Below are 19,005 nucleotides of genomic sequence, written 5' to 3'. Positions count from 1 at the left end.
AGTGAGGTAGCGTTGCGTTTGCCGAGCCAACACTGCTCCTGGGCCGACTGCTGCAGAGGCCTTCCAGTGTCCTTGTCATAACAACACACACACACGCGCACACACACACACACACACACCTTTCTCTTCTCACACACACATCTGGAATCAAACAACGGGCAGCTTCTGTAGCCTTTAGTTGTTGTAAACTGCTAAAAAAAAAGACCGAGAGGTAGAGAGACACAGAAAGAGAAAGGGGGAGAGCTTTATGAGTTGTTGCAGGCTTTTGGCAACCAACCTTACCTGTGTGTGTGTGTGTTAGAAATACACAATTTCACATCATTTTGAACCATTATTTTCACCATATCTGTGTCTAAAACGTTGGCAAAACTAGAGCACATCATGAATAAATAACATTCCAAAAGCTTAAAGACAAAAACTGGGGACCGACGACAATCATTTCATCTGAAAAAAGAAAAAGTCATCATTCTGGCTCAGGCGCTGCCCAAAAGTGCTTGGTGCTGCGCCTACACCTCCTAAAGGAGAAAACCCACGTCCATTTCCTCTCCCCGGTGTATCAGGAGTCCGTACATCTGTGTCTGCTCTCTCTCTCTCTCTTCCAGTGTGTGCAGCGGTCCTTCATGTGTGACTGTAATGTCTTCCTGATGCAGCCGTCCCACAACACGGCCCTATTAATAGACACGCTCGGTTTTTCCTGGAACGTATTTCATCTCTGGGAATCTCCATTCAACTTCATCATTATCCAATGGAAAATCTCGTAATTCCAGTTCCACTGATGTGCTTTTGTTTTGGATTATGCTTCGAAGCAGTCCCTCTAGAAAAACGTGATTATGTGATCGCATAATTCAACGCATAATCAGCCAAAGTCCGCATATTTAAGCGGGGTCCGCGTTTTTTCAAATCCGCCGCATGACTTGCCGATTTCCGCGCAATGCATGATTTCATAATCCCCGCATTTTCGTTGCAAAAAAAGTCACACATATCTTATCAGAAAGATGAAAAATGTTGCGTTTACTTCACACAAGAGCAGCCGTTTTCCCCTGTTGCCATGGGAACGTTATGAAGTGACGTAATTACGCGACGTGAACGTCATCGGAAAGCTGCAAACCCCACCATGAAGACATGATGACGCCACAGTTTGCATTGCATAAATATCCCGCATATTCCATCGCACCTTTTTAAGAAAACGTGACGCATAATCAAGGATTTTTGCCCAAAACAATCAATCACATTTCTGGAAGGACTGTTTGAAGGTTTTATGGTTTGAGGACCCATCAAAGCATAATTAATACGTAGGTAATATGCCATAACTACATGGCAGGTTGTAATATTGAAGAACAGGGTGAAAGGTCGAAGTTATGACACATACATAACATATAATGTAGAGCTGGGCAATATATCGATATTATATCGATATCGTGATATGAGACTTGATATCGTCTTAGATTTTGGATATCGGAATATGGCATAAGTGTCTTTTCCTGGTTTTAAAGGCTGCATTACAGTAAAGTGATGTCATTTTACCAGACTGTTGTAACTGTTCTATTATTTGCCCACTCAGTCATCATATCCACATTACTGATGATTGCGGAAATCGGCAATTCATCCGGAGAAAGTGCGTGGCGCATTTGAAAAAATGCGGCCCCCGCGTAAATATGCGGACTTTGGCTGATTATGCATTGAATTATGCGATCACATAATCATGGTTTTGGAGGGACTGTGTACAGCACGTAGTTCCATATCCCTTGTCCTATTAGATGTGTGTAATATTGTCTATGCTGTGAATATCACACACACGCATGAAAACCATCTGCGTGACTAGATGGCACTGGAGGTGAAAGAAGGGAGGATGTTTCCTGTAGTCAGGGTGAACTGACCCTTTAATTGGAGCGCTGACAGTGTGCTGGTTTTAGAGGAATGTTGCAGTGTAGTTGTGCGTGTAATTGTTGGACAGTGTGTCTGACGCTGCAGAGTGTACAGTATGTAGATTTACACGAATCAAAAACTCCTTTTCAAATCCGCAAAGTTTCCCCGTTTTTAAAACCCACGGTTGTTTGTTTCTGTGTGAGCACGCTGACTCTTCAGAGCTGCTCATATATCTCCCGTTGCCGTTCCTAGATTGCACCGTTAAGGAGGGTGGATGTGGCTGCTGCGGCCCGGGGGCCACGGATGAATTTTTAACGGTAGAAAATGGGCTTTAAGATGGATTTCCCCTCGTAAACATCCGCCTGCCTGCTGGCCACCCAACGGCTCCCCACACCCTCTCTTCCATCCATCCCTCCATCCTCCTAAACTCAGATTTTCCACTGGAAACACGGACCGTGCCAGCGATTTTTCTCTCTCTCTGTCTGTCTCTCTCTCTCTCTCTCTCTCTCTCTCTTTGCATGTAACCTCTGCTTTACTCTGTCTCACTCTTACACATTACTCCTAATCTTTCCCATCTCCCTTTCCATCACTTCCTCCCTCTTGTCCTCTGTCCTTCCTTCCATGCAGGGAAGGACAGGGAAGTCAGAAATGGCCAAATACGTTTGTATGTTGTAAAAAAACACAGATGTTCGATTTTATTCTTCTTTTTAAGGATTATTTTTGGGTGGGGGGGAGAGAACTCAATTTCTCTTCTCCCCCACAACCATTTCATTTCACCTACAGTCATCATATCACAGCGGCCCAGGCTCCTCCTTCAAAATACGAGTCTGTCGAGCTGTCAGCTGTCTCCCCGGTAACAATGCTCTCTCCGTCTTCTCCTGTTTCCGCAACAATGAGCAGCTTTCCTTCCCTGAACGCCTCCTGGTAATATCTCTACGTTTAAGCCATCTCTACGTTTAAGCCATCTCTACGTTTAAGCCATCTCTCGCTTGACCTCTCTTTCTCTCTGTCTCTCTCTCTCTCTCTCATGGGGTACTTTCCATAAGATCATCTCTCAATGCAAATCAAACCAGCTATTAGACTAACTGAAATACAACCATGTTAATCTCTAGGTATGGTGAAGGGTATGTGATGATGTGGGGTATGGTGAAGGGTATGTGATGAAGGTGGGGTATGAAGGTGGGGTATGGTGAAGGGTATGTGATGATGTGGGGGTATGGTGAAGGGGATGTGATGATGTGGGGGTATGGTGAAGGGGATGTGATGATGTGGGGGGTATGGTGAAGGGGTATGTGATGATGTGGGGGGGGTATGGTGAAGGGTATGTGATGAAGTGTGGGGTATGGTGAAGGGTATGTGATGATGTGTGGGGTATGGTGAAGGGTATGTGATGATGTGGGGGGGTATGGTGAAGGGTATGTGATGAAGGTGGGGTATGAAGGTGGGGTATGGTGAAGGGTATGTGATGATGTGGGGGTATGGTGAAGGGGATGTGATGATGTGGGGGGTATGGTGAAGGGTATGTGATGATGTGGGGGGGTATGGTGAAGGGGTATGTGATGATGTGGGGGGGGGGTATGGTGAAGGGTATGTGATGATGTGGGGGGTATGTGATGATGTGGGGGTATGGTGAAGGGGATGTGATGATGTGGGGGTATGGTGAAGGGGATGTGATGATGTTGGGGGGGCTATTTTAAAAATAATAATCTGCCTGCCTCTATGGGAATCTAACATGGGGTGTAGTGACTTTAGTTGCCAGCGGTTTAGACATTAATGGCTGTGTGTTGAGTTATTTTGAGGAGACAGCACATTTACACTGTTATACAAGCTGTAACCTTAATACTTTACATTGGAGCAAAGTATAATTTCTTCAAAGTTGTCCCATTAAAAGATATAATGAAATATGTACTAAAATGTGAGGGGTGTACTCACTTGCATGACAGACAGACAGACAGACAGACAGACAAAGACAGAGAGACAGACACACACACAGACAGAGAGAGAGAGAGACAGACAGAGAGACAAACAGGCAGGCAGACAGACACAGACGGACGGATGGACAGACAGACAGAGAGAGACAGACAGACAGACAGACACAATTTGCAATTTGGTGCAATTTAGAGCTGCAACGATTAGCCCATTCATCAACTGGAAAATAATCTATGTAGCGATGCAGAGTAAAATAAGAATGATGCCTGTGATATGTGATAACGTCCGCCAGTGTTTCGTGCCTGTCGCTCACACACAGACTTCAAATACCCGGCGCCCAATCGCTGGAGCTTACGGCGCCGATAGTCACGGCGGCTTTGCGGCTGACGTGTGTCAGTGAGAGAAAAAGATGATCAAACAAGCCCCTAAACTTTGATGAGATTATCATTGATTTTGTTTTAATTAACAGTCTTTTAAGTCAGGCAGAGTTGAAGGGGGCAAAAGGGATGCGGTTTGCTGCGGCACTCACACTGTACTTTTAGTGTATAGAGCCAGACTCCATGTAAATAATCAGGACTTTTAGCGTGTATAGAGCCAGCATATTTCCACCAGACTCCATGTAAATAATCAGGACTTTTAGCGTGTATAGAGCCAGCATATTTCCACCAGACTCCATGTAAATAATCAGGACTTTTAGCGTGTGTAGAGCCAGCATATCTCCACCAGACTCCATGTAAATAATCAGGACTTTTAGCGTGTATAGAGCCAGCATATCTCCACCAGACTCCATGTAAATAATCAGGACTTTTAGCGTGTATAGAGCCAGCATATCTCCACATGTAAATGGGTGAATTAAGGGTTTATTCGGCCAATACGCGGCTGCTGTGTTCGCCGATAGTTTTTTCACGGCATTATTTACAGACGGGCGTCCACAGGCAGCTCTGTGTTGCTGGAGACGCTGCAGTTCACGTGCAGACCATGCACTGCCCCTCCCCCACTAGCAGAGTGCTGGCACCATGGCAGTCTTAAATTACAAGTCAAGCACTTTATTTCAATGGCTACTTTTCAGGTTTATTGTTTTCTTAAATTATTTAAATGTGTTGACAAAGGACATTTTGTGATGACCTGATTATGTCTTATATGTCAGCAAGCATTGCATCATCAAGGCTGTGCTGTAGATGTTGATGAAAGCCTTTCACCCTTGCACAGTTAACCATATATATGCAGTGCACCCATCCATATGATGCACATTGCAACACATAATTTGGGTGATATGAATGTAAGGTGATTGCAGAAGTGACTCTGATTTGTGTTTTTGTTTATTATTTTTAAAGAAATGGCAGAGCAGATTCCCAAAACAAATCCAGCGTGGCAGGGTTTACATTTTTATGATGTCAATTGAGGGAGCAAAAGCAGCATCGGCTCCAAATATCAGCTCAAGAAAATCGTCCGTATCGATCATCGGCTGATGGGAAAAAAACGGCATCGGCACAAAAAAATTCATATGGGTCAATCCCTAACAAAAAGGATCCTTTTCAAGAAATGACATCACAATTAGGCCGGTCACGATAACTCATTTTGCTGGACGATAAATTGTCCCAGAAATTATTGCGATAAACGATAATATTGTCGTTCTGAGACCATTTTCATCTAAAATAATGATAATGGCATAATAATGCAGGTACACCTTTTCAAAGATCAATACACTTTTATTTCTAAAGAATATTTAACACTGGAACTGGAAGACATTTTAAATATATTATAAATATGTCTTTGATCTCCTTTAGTATGTCTCTGTCACGCTGTTGGACACTTGTGGAACTGCCACATTGCTGTTTCCTCGAGCGTAGACTACAGACTCTGTACTACATTTAACAATTATTTAACACTAAATATTACATTTAAATAATATATAATTAATACATTAAATCTATCTATATGGCTATATCTGCCACATGGCGAGTAAATGTTTGTACCAAAATAGTTCTGTTTTTCAGTCTTCATTTTGGCGAAGGTGCAGCTTCTGCTCCTCTGCAGGTCGGAGCTTCGTGGGGGCGGGCCGACACACACACACACACACACACACACACACACACACACACACACACACACACACACACTGGCGCAACTCTGACACACTTTCCGCACTCCGTGTCCGCAGACAGCTGTAGGCTTGTACCTGTTAATGTTCTGTGCATTGTCGGACACATGCAGCCACTTTCCTGAAACCGCTTGCGAGAGTCCACAGCGGCGTGTATGTCCGAGCCTGTCTCCACCGCCTCCACCTGCAGGTTGTCAACTGTGGTTTAGACTGAAAGGGAGAAAACAGGACGCCGAGTAACACGGCGGATACCGCTCGTATACTTTTTTGACGGCTCCTTAACTGCAAAGTGCTGCGGGAAACCCTGCTCCGACTCTCAACCCAACTAGCGTTTTCTGTCTCTCTCTCCGCCAGGAGTCCCGCCCACACAAAGACCATGCGACTGACAAGAGGGTTCACTCCTCGTTACGTTAAGGAACCGAGAGTGGTCCTCCAGTCTCTTTGGTAGAGAGAGACAAAGAAAACAAACAAGCATACAAATGGAAATTATCGCGGCCGGAAAAAGTTATCGAGCTCATTTTTTTTTATCGTGCGATTAATTGATTTATTGACTATCGTGACAGGCCTAATCACAATAAGCAAAAATACCAATGTAGGCACTGCAGAGTGGTTGTTGCTTCTATATGTTGTGTCTTCACCCTAAGTTGCCCTTGCCAGAACCTTTTAAAAGCTTCCCAACATGCTTCTCCACATCTCTCCAATCTTCCAAAACGCAGAGTTCTCCATGGCTGTTTTGAGCAGGGCTTACTCTCTAACCTTGCCAGTGGTGTGTGTGTGTTGTTGTTGTGTGTTTTTTTTTGGGGGGGGCCTGGAGGCGTCTGTGAGAGCACACCATCACCTTTAGGGCCAAACATCAAGCTCTGTTGCTCTGAAGCCTTGTGCCAGGAAAAGATATGACATATGTTTCTTGACATTTTGGAGGATTTAGATGTATTTTTCATGTTCTTTTAGGGAGGCAGGCAGCTACACGCTCTCTGCTGCATTCATGGAGGAGTTTAAAAGGCACTTTTGTGTTTTTGGTTTGAACACAGTGACTTGGAGAAAACATTGCTTTTTTTAGTCTGTAGCTTTTGGGGGATTTACTGACCCATCACAGTCGTCGTGTTCAGTTCAGGATGTGGGAGAAGACTCAGTGTAAACCTGCAAAGATTTATCCATTAGTTGTCAACTATTCAATTCCAACTATTTTGATAATTGATTAATCGGTTTGAGTCATTTTTTACGAACGGACAATATGACATGCACAGATCCCCAAGGCTCCATTCTGGGGCTTCTGCTGTTTAATTGGTTTAAGTCATTTTTAAATACATTGATTCCAGCTTCTTAAATGTGAATATGTTTCTTCTCTCCTCTGTGACAGTAAACTGAATATCTTTGAGTTGTGGACAAAACAAGACATTAGAGGATGTTTATGTTGGGACTTTTTGGGAAACACTGATCAAAATTTTTAGAGACCAAACAACTCATCCATTCATCCAGAAAATAATCCACAGATTAATCCACGATGTAAAATAATCGTTAGTTGCAGCCTTAATGTCCACTAAGCCCTACTAGAGATGGCCCGATACCATTTTTTGCTTCCTGATACCGATTCTGATACCTGAACTTGTGTATTGGCCGATACCGAGTACTGATCCGATACCGATGTGTCATATATTTTATTATGTTTTAACAGCTGTATACTACTATCCCTGTATGGATGTGATATGATTTCTATCTTTGTCGGCCTGGCTCAGGTTAAACTCTTTGTGAAACATGAACAAACACAAACAATGAACGCCCCAGAACTTTCTGTTATTCTGCAGTTTGACAATCAGTTATAACGGAAAAAGAACATAAATAAACTACTTTAAAGTAGATTTTCTTTAGGGCTTTATTACGTGGTATCAGATCGGTTCATTAACTCCAGTCCTTCCCGATACCGATACCAGCGTTTTAGGCGGTATCGGAGCCGATACCGATACTGGTATCTCTAAGCCCTACTCCACACACACACACACACACACACACACACACACACACACACACACACACACACACACACAGACTCACACACACACACTCATAAGCAGTGCTCTGAATTGTAATTTAAACACGACTAAAATTAAAATAAGTTAGCCAATTATACGAGTGGGGACGTCCCCTTGGCAGGAGGCTGATGGAGAGAAATGGATCACAGGGGAGTGAAGATGCATCCGCACACACAACTCCAAAAACAAGAACAAATGCATCCTGCGCTCCTCAGCCCCGACCAGCTAATTCTGCAGCTAATAAATCCTGCTTGATAAATTATGTAGAGGCGGTGCTCCCCAGACATTCATTAATGCTCTAACCAGCACAGAGGAGGCCCCGGGGGGGGACAATACACACACACACACACACATGCACGCACGCACACATACATATATGCACACACACACACACACACACACACACACACACATACATACATATATATATATATATATATATATATATATATATATATATATATATATATATATATATATATATATATTATTTATTTATTTTTTTACGTAAAAAAATATTCATGTAAGACAGTGGTTCACGTTTATGTTGTGTTTAAACCCCCTACCGCTAGATGGCTATGCTGAGATGCACCACTAGTGTCTAACAGTGCCTGACTTTTTGCTAGAAGCTAACATTGTAGCTATGGCTGAACTTTGGCCTACTTTATCATATAAACATCAGCTCACTAAGGACCTGGGAACCACAATCCCAAACTGGCAGTTTGATTTTCTGTGTATTGAATTGTTTACCTAAAGTAAACTTCTCTGACTTTTATGAACATCATGTCTTTTTTTAAATATTAGCTTTTCTAAAATGATGCTTTAAAAAAATCCTAATATATTGCCTTACGCACAGTATCGGAATATATTGCAATATATTGAATCATGACCCATGTATCGTGATACGTATCGTATTACCAGATTCTTGCCAATACACAGCCCTAATATACACATACACCAGCACATTCTCACCCAAGCACATCTCACACATACACATTCATTCCATATCAATATTAATGTGTTCATCAAATCAAATATCTGTGATTATCTTGTCATTGGTGATTAATCGTCTCTCCCAGGATGTATATCGAAACTAGAGATGTTCCAATACAATTCTTTTATTCCCGATACTGATACCTTGACTATCGGCCGATACAACACATGACCAAATGCTGGTGTTAAAAAATAAATATACCTTTTGTGAAACATGAACAAATTCAGAGATTACAGAGAATAAATGCCAGATAACTGTTTTTTTATCTACTTTGACAGTTATTCTTAACAGATAAATAAACTCCTTTTAAGGTAGATTGTTTTTCAGGGCTAAATTACGTGGTGTCAGATCTGTGCATAATTCACAAACTCGCCGATACCAGTATTCTAGGCAGTATCGGAGGCATTGCCGATACTGGTATTGGAACAATTTTAATTGAAACATCTGTTTTGTTTGTCCTTCAGATCACAGAGATGGGTAAGGACTCGCTCCCCACCTGGCTGCACTGGGACGCCAGCAGCCGAGTCCTGCAGGGTCTACCTCTGGAGGAGGACAAAGGTGTCCATTACATCTCGGCATCCATCTCCAATCACACAAAGTCCTCTTCTTCCTCGGAGGTGTTTTCCATCGAGGTTCACCCGGAAGATCATCTGGATGCAGACTCGGCCCAGCTGGCATTCAACCAAGCCTCGGCAGAAGACGACGCCCAGCCGTTCGCCTGTAGCAACGAGGAACCCGTCACGGTGCTGACGGTGATCCTGGACGCCGATTTGACCAAGATGAGTTCAGAACAGAGAGTGGAGCTCCTGGATGACATGCAGAGCTTCTCCAGGGTCGGGCTCCAGCACATGAAGATCCTCCCGGTGGTCAACAACCGGCTGTTCGACATGTCTGCGTTCATGGCCGGGCCGGGGAACGCCAAAAAGGTAAAGATTGTGTGTAAATGTGTGTCAATTAGAATCAGTCCTGTATAAAGTACATGAAAGTGTTACTTGAGTAAAAGTATAAGTATCTTACCAAATTACTTGGGTAGTCAAAGTCACCTTTTAGAAAGAATGAATGTAGGAAAACACATGTATATATATATATATATATAAATATATAAATAAATAATAGATATTTGGCATTACTTTTGGCATTTTTGGCAGGGGTTCACGGCCTGTACAATTATAGGGGAAACACTGGAGTGAGTTAATGACAATGAATGCTACGGAGCCCATTTGTATGTGGTTTAAGTAAATATTTGCTCGTCCGTGAATAATTTAACATATATAAGTAGATGGATAATTCAATTAACAATTCCTCAATGTCTCCCCAGGTGGTGGAGAATGGCGCTCTGTTGTCCTGGAAGCTCGGCTGCTCACTGGACCAGAGCACAGTCCCAAATATCAACAGTGTCCAGGGTCCTGCAAAAGAAGGCACAATGTCAGCCAAGCTGGGCTACCCTGTGGTGGGATGGCACATCGCCAACAAGAAACCCCATGTCCCAAAGCGGGTGAGGCGCCAATTAAACAACACCCCAACACCTGTTCTGGCAGTGCTTCCTCCAACAACCGTAGTGGAGCCTCCGGTGAGGATTATTCCAACCCTCTCCTCTCCCTCTATTGCGGCACCAACTGAAAGCTCTGCTCCCCCAGTAAGAGGCCCCGTTCCCCTCCCAGGCAAGCCTACAATTAGAGTTCGTGACCCCATTGCCCATACCCCAACCCTGGGACCCCCTCAACCAACAAGGGTAATGGAAACCACCAGCACCGTTCCAATCCAGCCAACCATGACCAGACCGACTTTTGTGGAGGCCACTGCTACACCACCTGCACCTACGAGAAGACCTACCAAGAAACACAAGAGACCCAAAACCACACCAGTGCCAAGAGAGACAAAGACCTCCACAGCCAAGCCGTCCAGGCGCACAACACCATCCCCGGCCATCATCCCGGACCCGTACAATGAGAAACCTGTCCTGCGTAACCCAATCGACCAGGTCAATGCATTGGTGGGCACGTATTTCGAAGTAAAGATCCCATCGGATACATTCTTTGATAAAGAGGACGGGACAACTGACAAGCTGCGACTAACTTTGAGACAGAACCACAATGAGGTGGTTGGAGAGAGTTCGTGGATCCAGTTCAACACCACCAGCCAACTTCTCTACGGCCTGCCCGATGCCCAGCATGTGGGAAAACATGAATACTTCATGCAGGCAACCGACAAAGGTGGCCTGAATGCGATTGACGCTTTTGAGGTCCGCGTGAACCGCTGGCCCTCCAATGACAAGACCCCTGTGATCTTTACGGCCCGATTTGAAGGGGAGCCGCGTTCAATTACAAACGACATCCACAAGAAGATCCTTCTGGTGAAGAAGCTGGCATATGCACTTGGGGACCGCAACAGCAGTACAGTCAGTCTACGAAACATCACCAAAGGGTCGATTGTGGTGGAGTGGACTAACACTAGCCTCCCACATCACCCTTGTCCAAAGGAACAGCTCACAGTGATGAGCAAGACGCTCGCCAGTGCTGACGGAAAACCCTCGCAGACCTTCAGGTACTTCATGGAGCCTGAATTCAGACCGTTGGATGTCAAGATCAAGGGAAAGGCAAGCTGCAGAACGTATTCCTTTATCCCGCCTGGAGAGATTGAAATACCAGAACCTCCAGCAGTCACTCCAGCTCTAGGAACCGGCCGGCAGAGCACAGATGACGTCTATCTCCACACGGTCATTCCTGCAGTGGTAGTGGCGGCGATCTTGTTGATAGCGGGCATCATTGCGATGATCTGCTACAGGAAGAAACGAAAGGGCAAGCTGACCATCGAGGACCAGGCCACCTTCATCAAAAAAGGTGTGCCAATCATCTTTGCCGATGAGCTCGATGACTCTAAGCCGCCTCCATCTTCCAGTATGCCCTTGATTCTGCAGGAAGAGAAGCCCCCACTTCCGCCGCCGGAGTACCCCAACATGGCCACGCCAGAGACCACGCCCCTGAACCAGGAGCTGCTTGGGGAGTACACCGCTCTGCGGGACGAGGACCCCAACGCACCTCCCTACCAGCCACCGCCTCCCTTCACCACTCCCATGGAGGGCAAGGGTTCCCGTCCCAAGAACATGACCCCCTACAGATCGCCACCCCCCTACGTGCCACCTTAAGACTTGTTTAACCCTCCTCTGATTGGGTGGAGGGAACGGATGCCTGAGGAACAGTGACGGTTTCCATTCTGGTGTTTGTCTGTCGGACATTTACAGGGAGAGATGACAAGAGGTGCTAAAGTACAAAACAGCTACAGGGGACTTTGGTTTTGGGGGTGGGGGTGATTGGTTGAAACAGCTGGGAGGAACTACTGTTTTAGTGGTAGCCCAGCTACTACAGTGGCCTAAGACAAACAAATTGTCGTCACATTGGCTTTTTGAATCGACCAGTTGGTCAGAAGCGACGATGGCGATTGGGAGACGTGCTCTCCTTTCCCAGCCTTTCATTTGTTTCTCTGTTCATTTAAAATACAGTTTTTCTTTTGTTTTTTTCATCATTATCCCATTATAATTCTTTCTTTTATGGACTGAATTGTTTGCCTAACAACTCGTCTTTTTGTCTTGCTTTTTAAATAAAACGAGAAGACAGTGAACTGCCATCAGAGCACTGCAGGCGACAACTTTCGTTGTTTTTTTAAATAACGAGAGGGGGATTCTCTGAATATGAAAAAAGCTCTCACAAGGATCTCAGATCAGCCCTGCAGACAACACAAGAGAATGGGAGGCCGAGGTGTGTGCGTGTGAATGAGTGTGTGTGTTTATTCAGATTCAATACGGTTTGCCTTTTAACACTAGTTGTCTGTTTCTATCCTTATTCACAATGTCTATTAAAGATGAATGAATAACAAGGTAGCCTAAAAAAAAGATTTAGAGATGAATAATAATAAGTAATTTGTTTGTTTTATTGGTTTTAAAATTCACTGTATATCTGGAAGATGTTCTGATAGATTGCGTTATATTTTCTTGGTGGTAGGAGAAAGGGACTGCTTGGCTAAAATAACCTGCAGAGTTCTTTTATTCCTGTTTTTGGTAGAACGGTTACAGTCCATTAGATGAAAATCTTACCTTCCTCTCGGTTTCCCTCGTCCCCTCGGCAGATCTAACTTCCACTGTAAGAAAGCTGGGTGGGATGAGGTTAATGTGAGAAAACATGAACTACTGTTTTTGTCACGAAAGAGATTATCTAATTAACTTGTAAATGCAGAGTTTTGATGTGGATGCAAAATGTATACTTTTATGCAGATTTAATGTAATTTGACGTCAGTTTGGCGACAGTGTTACCCGAGGTTAAGAAAACTCCAGTAAAAGTGAAACGCCATGTCTAGAGCTGCAAAGATTTATCGATTAGTAGTCAACCATTAAATTAAATCGCCAACAATTTTAATAACCGATGAATCAGTTTGAGTCATTTGTTATGGAACAAAAGTCAAACTTCTCAGACGTTCCACGTTCCAAAGGGCCAACCCAGTTTTAAGTGCACATCACTCACCGTGTGTTGCCTATATTATATGTCTGTAGGGACAAATATGACATGCAGAGTTCCCCAAGGCTCCATTCTGGGTCCTCAGCTGTTTAATTGGTTTAAGTCATTTTTAAATGCTTTGATTGCAGCAGGTTAAATGTGAATACGTTCTATAAGGTTTTTCTCTCATCTGGGACAGTAAACTGAATATCTTTGAGTTGTGGACAAAACAAGACATTTGAGGACATCATCTTGGGCTTTGGGAAACCCTGATCCAGGTGTTTTTTTCCACCATTTTCTGACATTTTATAAACCAAACAACTAATCCAATAATCCAGAAAATAATCAACAAGATTAATCAAGAATGAACATAATCATTAGTTGCAGCCCTAAACATGTTTACCCTTTTCTACATTCATCCAGTACCTTTACAAACAGGAAAAGGACCCCTTCAGTTTATTTTGGACCAGGGATAATTATTTTTTTATGTAATGAGGCAGTTCTTCTCCCCCTGTCAGAGGAGAAACTTTGCGTGCCATGGAGACCGTCCCAGATGGGATTGTAGAGACACATTTTAGAGGAGATGAACCTCCTAAAAGGAAGAAAGAACCTTGAATTTCCACAATTTTGCTCGCTGAAAAACAAAACAAAAAATCTCCTTCTAATTTTTTTACCAAGTTTTTGATACAGCCTCAAATTGTTTGATTTATTAAAAAGAAAAAACATGATTAATAATGATTAGTCTTCTGTGATTTGTAAAATCTTAGCCTAGAAGTTTGACTATGATTCAATTATGTACATGTTCTGTTTTTCTTTTTCTTTTGTGTCACGGGTCACATATTTCAAGTGTTTTATTTCATTGTGTGTGTGTGTGTGTGTTTGCATATCGAAATGTATCTCCCACTATACAAAGATGGAATGACCCATATTTTATGTAATCACAAAATTTATTTTTATGTCCTTTATGTTTGCTAATGAGTTTCAACTGAAAGTGACCCTTTGCAATAATAATGTAAGGCACAGTCCACTCAGCGACTGGCCGATGCAGGCTCGAGCGACTGACTCGTATTGTCATAATATTGTTGGTTTTTGCAGAATGCCAAGGCTTTTTTGCTTATCAAGTGTGCATTGTCATAATAAAACCAACTGGTACGATAAAAACAAACCCACCTTCTTCATTCATTCATTTGATTGAACTTATCTTTGCTGGTTCTGTTGGGAGTTTTTTAAAGAGATATATATATATATAAATAAAAGAGATGTTCCGATACAATTTTTTTGCTTCCCGATACCTGGACTTGCGTAGCGGCCGATACCGAGTACTGATCTGATGCCAGTGTGTCATATGTTTTACTATGTTTTCACAGCTGTATACTACTAAGCTTGTATGGAAGTGAAATGATTGCTATCTTTGTTGTTCGGCCCGTCTCAGGGTTTAAACTTTTTGTGAAACATGAACAGACAGTCCGTCAAAACGGAAAAAGAACATAAATAAACTACTTTAAAGTAGATTTTCTTTGGGGCTAAATTACGTATCGGATCGGTACATAAACTCCAGTACTTTACGATACAGATACCAGCATTTTGGGCAGAAACTGAGGCTTTTCTGATACCGGTATCAGTATCGGAATATATATATATATATATAGGGGCACGTATTTGGCGCGGGGGTTTCAGGGCTCCTCCTTCAAGAAAATGTAATGTTTTGGAATAAAAAACAAATACAATTTCACATCATTTTGGACCGTTTAAAGTGTTGGAAAAGCTTGAGGAGATAATGAATAAATAACACTCAAAAAGCTTTAAGACAAAACACCGGACCAACTACAATCATCTCAGTCTCCGCTGATTGGCCTGAGAGGAAACATACGTCTAAGCCCGTTGCAAACCGTTCCGAGGAAACATGTCGATCAACCCGGAAACCACAGCAAAACGGTGCACACAACGGTTCTGTTTAGGCACCAAAACCACTAGTTAAGTTTAGGAAAAAGATCGTGGTTTTGGATTAAAACACTCTCGAGATACGAACACACATTTCTTGGGTGGAAGTATAAAGGCCCTATTTTAACAATCTAAGCGCACAGCGTGAAGCGCCTGGCGCAGGTGTGTTTAGGGCGTGTACGAATCCACTTTTGCTAGTTTGACGGCGGAAAAAAGGGTCTGTGTGCCGGGTGCATGGTTCAAAAGGGTTGTACATAGTGTCTTCATTAATCAGAGGTGTGTTTTGGGCGTAACATGAAATAAACCAATCAGTGATCATCTCCCATTCCCTTTAAAAGCCAGGCGCGTTTGGACCTTGGAGCATTGCTGTTACAATGGAGGATTTGCTGAGCAGGAAGGAGAGATTGTCAGGAGAAGAAACTGATCTGCTCGTGCGTAAAGTGAAAGAACGTGAGCAGATCATATCATAATACTCTTTCACACCGTAATATTTTTATTAGTAATCTTCTGCATGTGTGTGTGCTGCTGTGCGTCCCTGTGTGTGTAACAAGCAGAGTGTGCACGCGCTGTGCACGAGCCTAGGAGCATTTTACTAATGCTCTGTTAAAATAACAATGAAATGCTGCGTTATTGACTTTAGACCAGGTTTTTGTTGGTCAATGGTGCGATCACTTCCCGCTGCCTCAAGATAGCAATACTCCCAGAATGTACCTGAACACATCTCCCTGTAAGACCAGCACGCCTGAATGCACCTGAACACACCTCCCTGTAAGACCAGCACGCCCAGAATGCACCTGAACACACCTCCCTGTAAAACCAGTATGCCCAGAATGCACCTGAACACACCTCCCTGTAAGACCAGCACGCCCAGAATGCACCTGAACACACCTCCCTGTAAGACCAGTATGCCCAGAATGCACCTGAACACACCTCCCTGTAAGACCAGCACGCCCATGGGCCACAGATGGGCGCAGGCGCAGGTGCACTATTTAAACGACGCGGGTGCTGGACGAGAAACTGACAACTGGGTCGGTCTTACAGTTTCTCACAATCGCTATGATACTTTTTTCAATACTTTTAACAACTTCCCTAAACTCTTAACGCACCAACACACCTACAACACACAATTGACAAAACAGTTCATTTCATGCTCAAAATCACACGTTGTAAACTAAACTCAACACTGATTTCCAAAATACAATAATTCACTAACACAATACACTGTGTTTACCAAAACAATGCAAACATGTCCCAAACTCAAATAATTCTTCCAGAACACTAACATCTGTTCTCTTCCAACAGGAACATTTAGTCAATCATAGCCCAATGTCATACAAACACTAATATCAGTACAGAACTGCATTATTTTATGTGTCTCTCTTAATTTTGTTATGGTGGGTTTAGTCAACAACATGTGGGTTTAGTAAATGCATGCATTTTGTTTCCTTTAGGGCTGTCAAAATAACGTGTTCATTTTGATTAATTAATCTGAGAAAAAATAACGTGTTAAAAAAAATAATGCAGATTAATCCATTGAGGTTTGACCCGGAGCCGTTCTAGCCCCATTGGACTGTAAAATGAAGGAGGGAGACGAGAATGTTCTGCCTGGATTAATAATTGGAACATTTACTTGTAAAAATCTTCTTCCTGCCAACCCTGGCTACCGAAATCTGGTGCCACTGATATGTCTGCTCTTCTCTCTGATGCTCTGAAACACAAACACTGCTGCACATGACGCTAGTTAACACTATACTCAACAGCAGCTAACGTTAGCCTACCGCTAGCTAGTTAACACTATACTCAACAGCAGCTAACGTTAGCCTACTGCTAGCTAGTTAACACTATACTTGACAGCAGCTAACAATAGCCTACCGCTAGCTAGTTAACACTATACTCAACAGCAGCTAACATTAGCCTACCGCTAGCTAGTTAACACTATACTCCACAGCAGCTAACGTTAGCCTACCGCTAGCTAGTAGCTGGATTAAACAGGGTTAAAATGCTGACAGCTAACACTAAACGGTGTAAAGTGTGACTGTGTTTTACTGTAGAGGATTCAACACCGGGATGTAACAATCTGCAGCTGCCGTCGGAGAAACAACACAGACGGTGCGTTCAATGAAACTGGTAAACTACAGCCTCGTGGTGCATTTGAAGTTATTGTAAATGTCCTTTTCCCATCTGATGGTTCAACAGCAATTTACTACTGAAATTAGTTATTGTTATTGTTATACATCATTATTAAATCATTTCATTTTGACCATATGGCCTTAGCAATAAACAAGCCGTTCTTTAATGCCACCAACTGTTTTTTTCTTTTCTTTTTTTACTTTCTTAAAAAGTATCGGTTCAGGCACCGTTAATTATGTAAGCGATTAATTTCGATTAATTAATCACAGAGTATGTAATTAATTAGATTACATTTTTTAATTGATTGACAGCCCTAGTTTCTTTTGCTGCAGAAATTCAATACAAAAGATGAATGACCCATCTCAGAGAAGCTTTATAGAATGTACGGTTTATAAAAAAAGAGAAGACAGAGACAGAATTGTTGCAGTAAAGGCTCTATTTGCAACAGGACAAAACAAATGTTGTTATATCATGAGACAATACAAAATATTCAAACAGAATATGCCACAGAAAAAACCAAATAGTCATCTTCTAATCTGCCCGGTCTTCTGCATTTGGCCACATATTCTCATCCACATCACACCTGATATCTTCTCTGGCAAGGCATCTTAGGAAGAATCTTTTGGCATGCCTTATCCACCCCTGGCAGTGTTCAGCTGTGATGTCTTGGCATGCAGCATCCATTGCATCCAGGAGGGACATTTGGTCCTGTGGACGATGGTCAAAAACCCTCCATCTCCAGGCTGAGAAAAACTCCTCAATGGGGTTGAGGAAAGGGGAGAAAGGGGCAAGGAAAAGGGACATCATCCTCGGATGGGCGTCAAACCAGGCTGCGACTGCACGGGAATGGTGGAATGCCACATTGTCCCATGTGATCACATATATTGGCAAGTGGTCTCCCACCTGTCCCCTTTCTGCCTCTGGCACCTGTCTTTCATACAGGTCTTCTAAAAACAGGATAAGGTGGTCGGAGTTGTAGGGGCCAATCGCCATAGGAGGTTCGAGCTCTGAAGCGAAGCTTACCCCCTTGGCTCTACCCACTGAGCCAACCCAGCCACCATTTTGTTTCTTTTGCTTCAGGGGATATATTTGTGTTTCAGTTACAATATGAACAGCTGTTCACTTTGACTTTAGCCTATAAGTTAGGTTTAGAACATGATGTTATCTGTTCTGACATACAGAGTGAAAGCATTTGTAAATGGGTCAGTAAAGATCCATTGTTCTGGTCTTGGTGGAGCTTGTGTGTAAAAGAACTTCAAGCATTTTAAATGTGTGTTAACTGTATGCATTTAGTGTCAAAGCAACAAGAAATGTGTTCATTGTACAGCCTACACAGACAGATGTTGTGCTGTGTTAAGAGTTTAGGAAAGTTGTTAAAATTATTGAAAAACTGTAAACTAGCAAAGACACTTGCTTTGGGATTTGTGCTGCGCTGCGCCAGGTGCAAGATAGGGCCCTTAAAATCATATTGTTATAGTTTAGTAGATTTTACGAGGTTTTGCGTAACTTCCGGCCGTAGCTGTATCC

At 43.0% G+C, this 19,005-nt stretch overlaps 1 protein-coding gene across 1 annotated transcript in view; it reads left to right on the top strand.

The window, feature by feature from the left end:
- The window catches only part of dag1 (dystroglycan 1), a 54,124-nt gene extending 39,552 nt beyond the window's left edge, over positions 1-14,572 (top strand). The window contains exons 3-4 of the mRNA XM_078249486.1: positions 9,385-9,846; positions 10,239-14,572. Of these exons, the coding sequence (XP_078105612.1) occupies positions 9,385-9,846; positions 10,239-12,065 (2,289 nt within the window). The 3' untranslated portion in view covers positions 12,066-14,572. The remainder of the gene's footprint in view (positions 1-9,384; positions 9,847-10,238) is intronic.
- Positions 14,573-19,005: the final 4,433 nt, after the last annotated feature.

The sequence above is a fragment of the Sander vitreus genome, chromosome 4, assembly GCF_031162955.1.
Source record: "Sander vitreus isolate 19-12246 chromosome 4, sanVit1, whole genome shotgun sequence".
NCBI classification, from domain to species: domain Eukaryota; kingdom Metazoa; phylum Chordata; class Actinopteri; order Perciformes; family Percidae; genus Sander; species Sander vitreus.
Note: the sequence above shows the minus strand (reverse complement) of the source record. Positions and strands in the feature narration are given on the sequence as shown.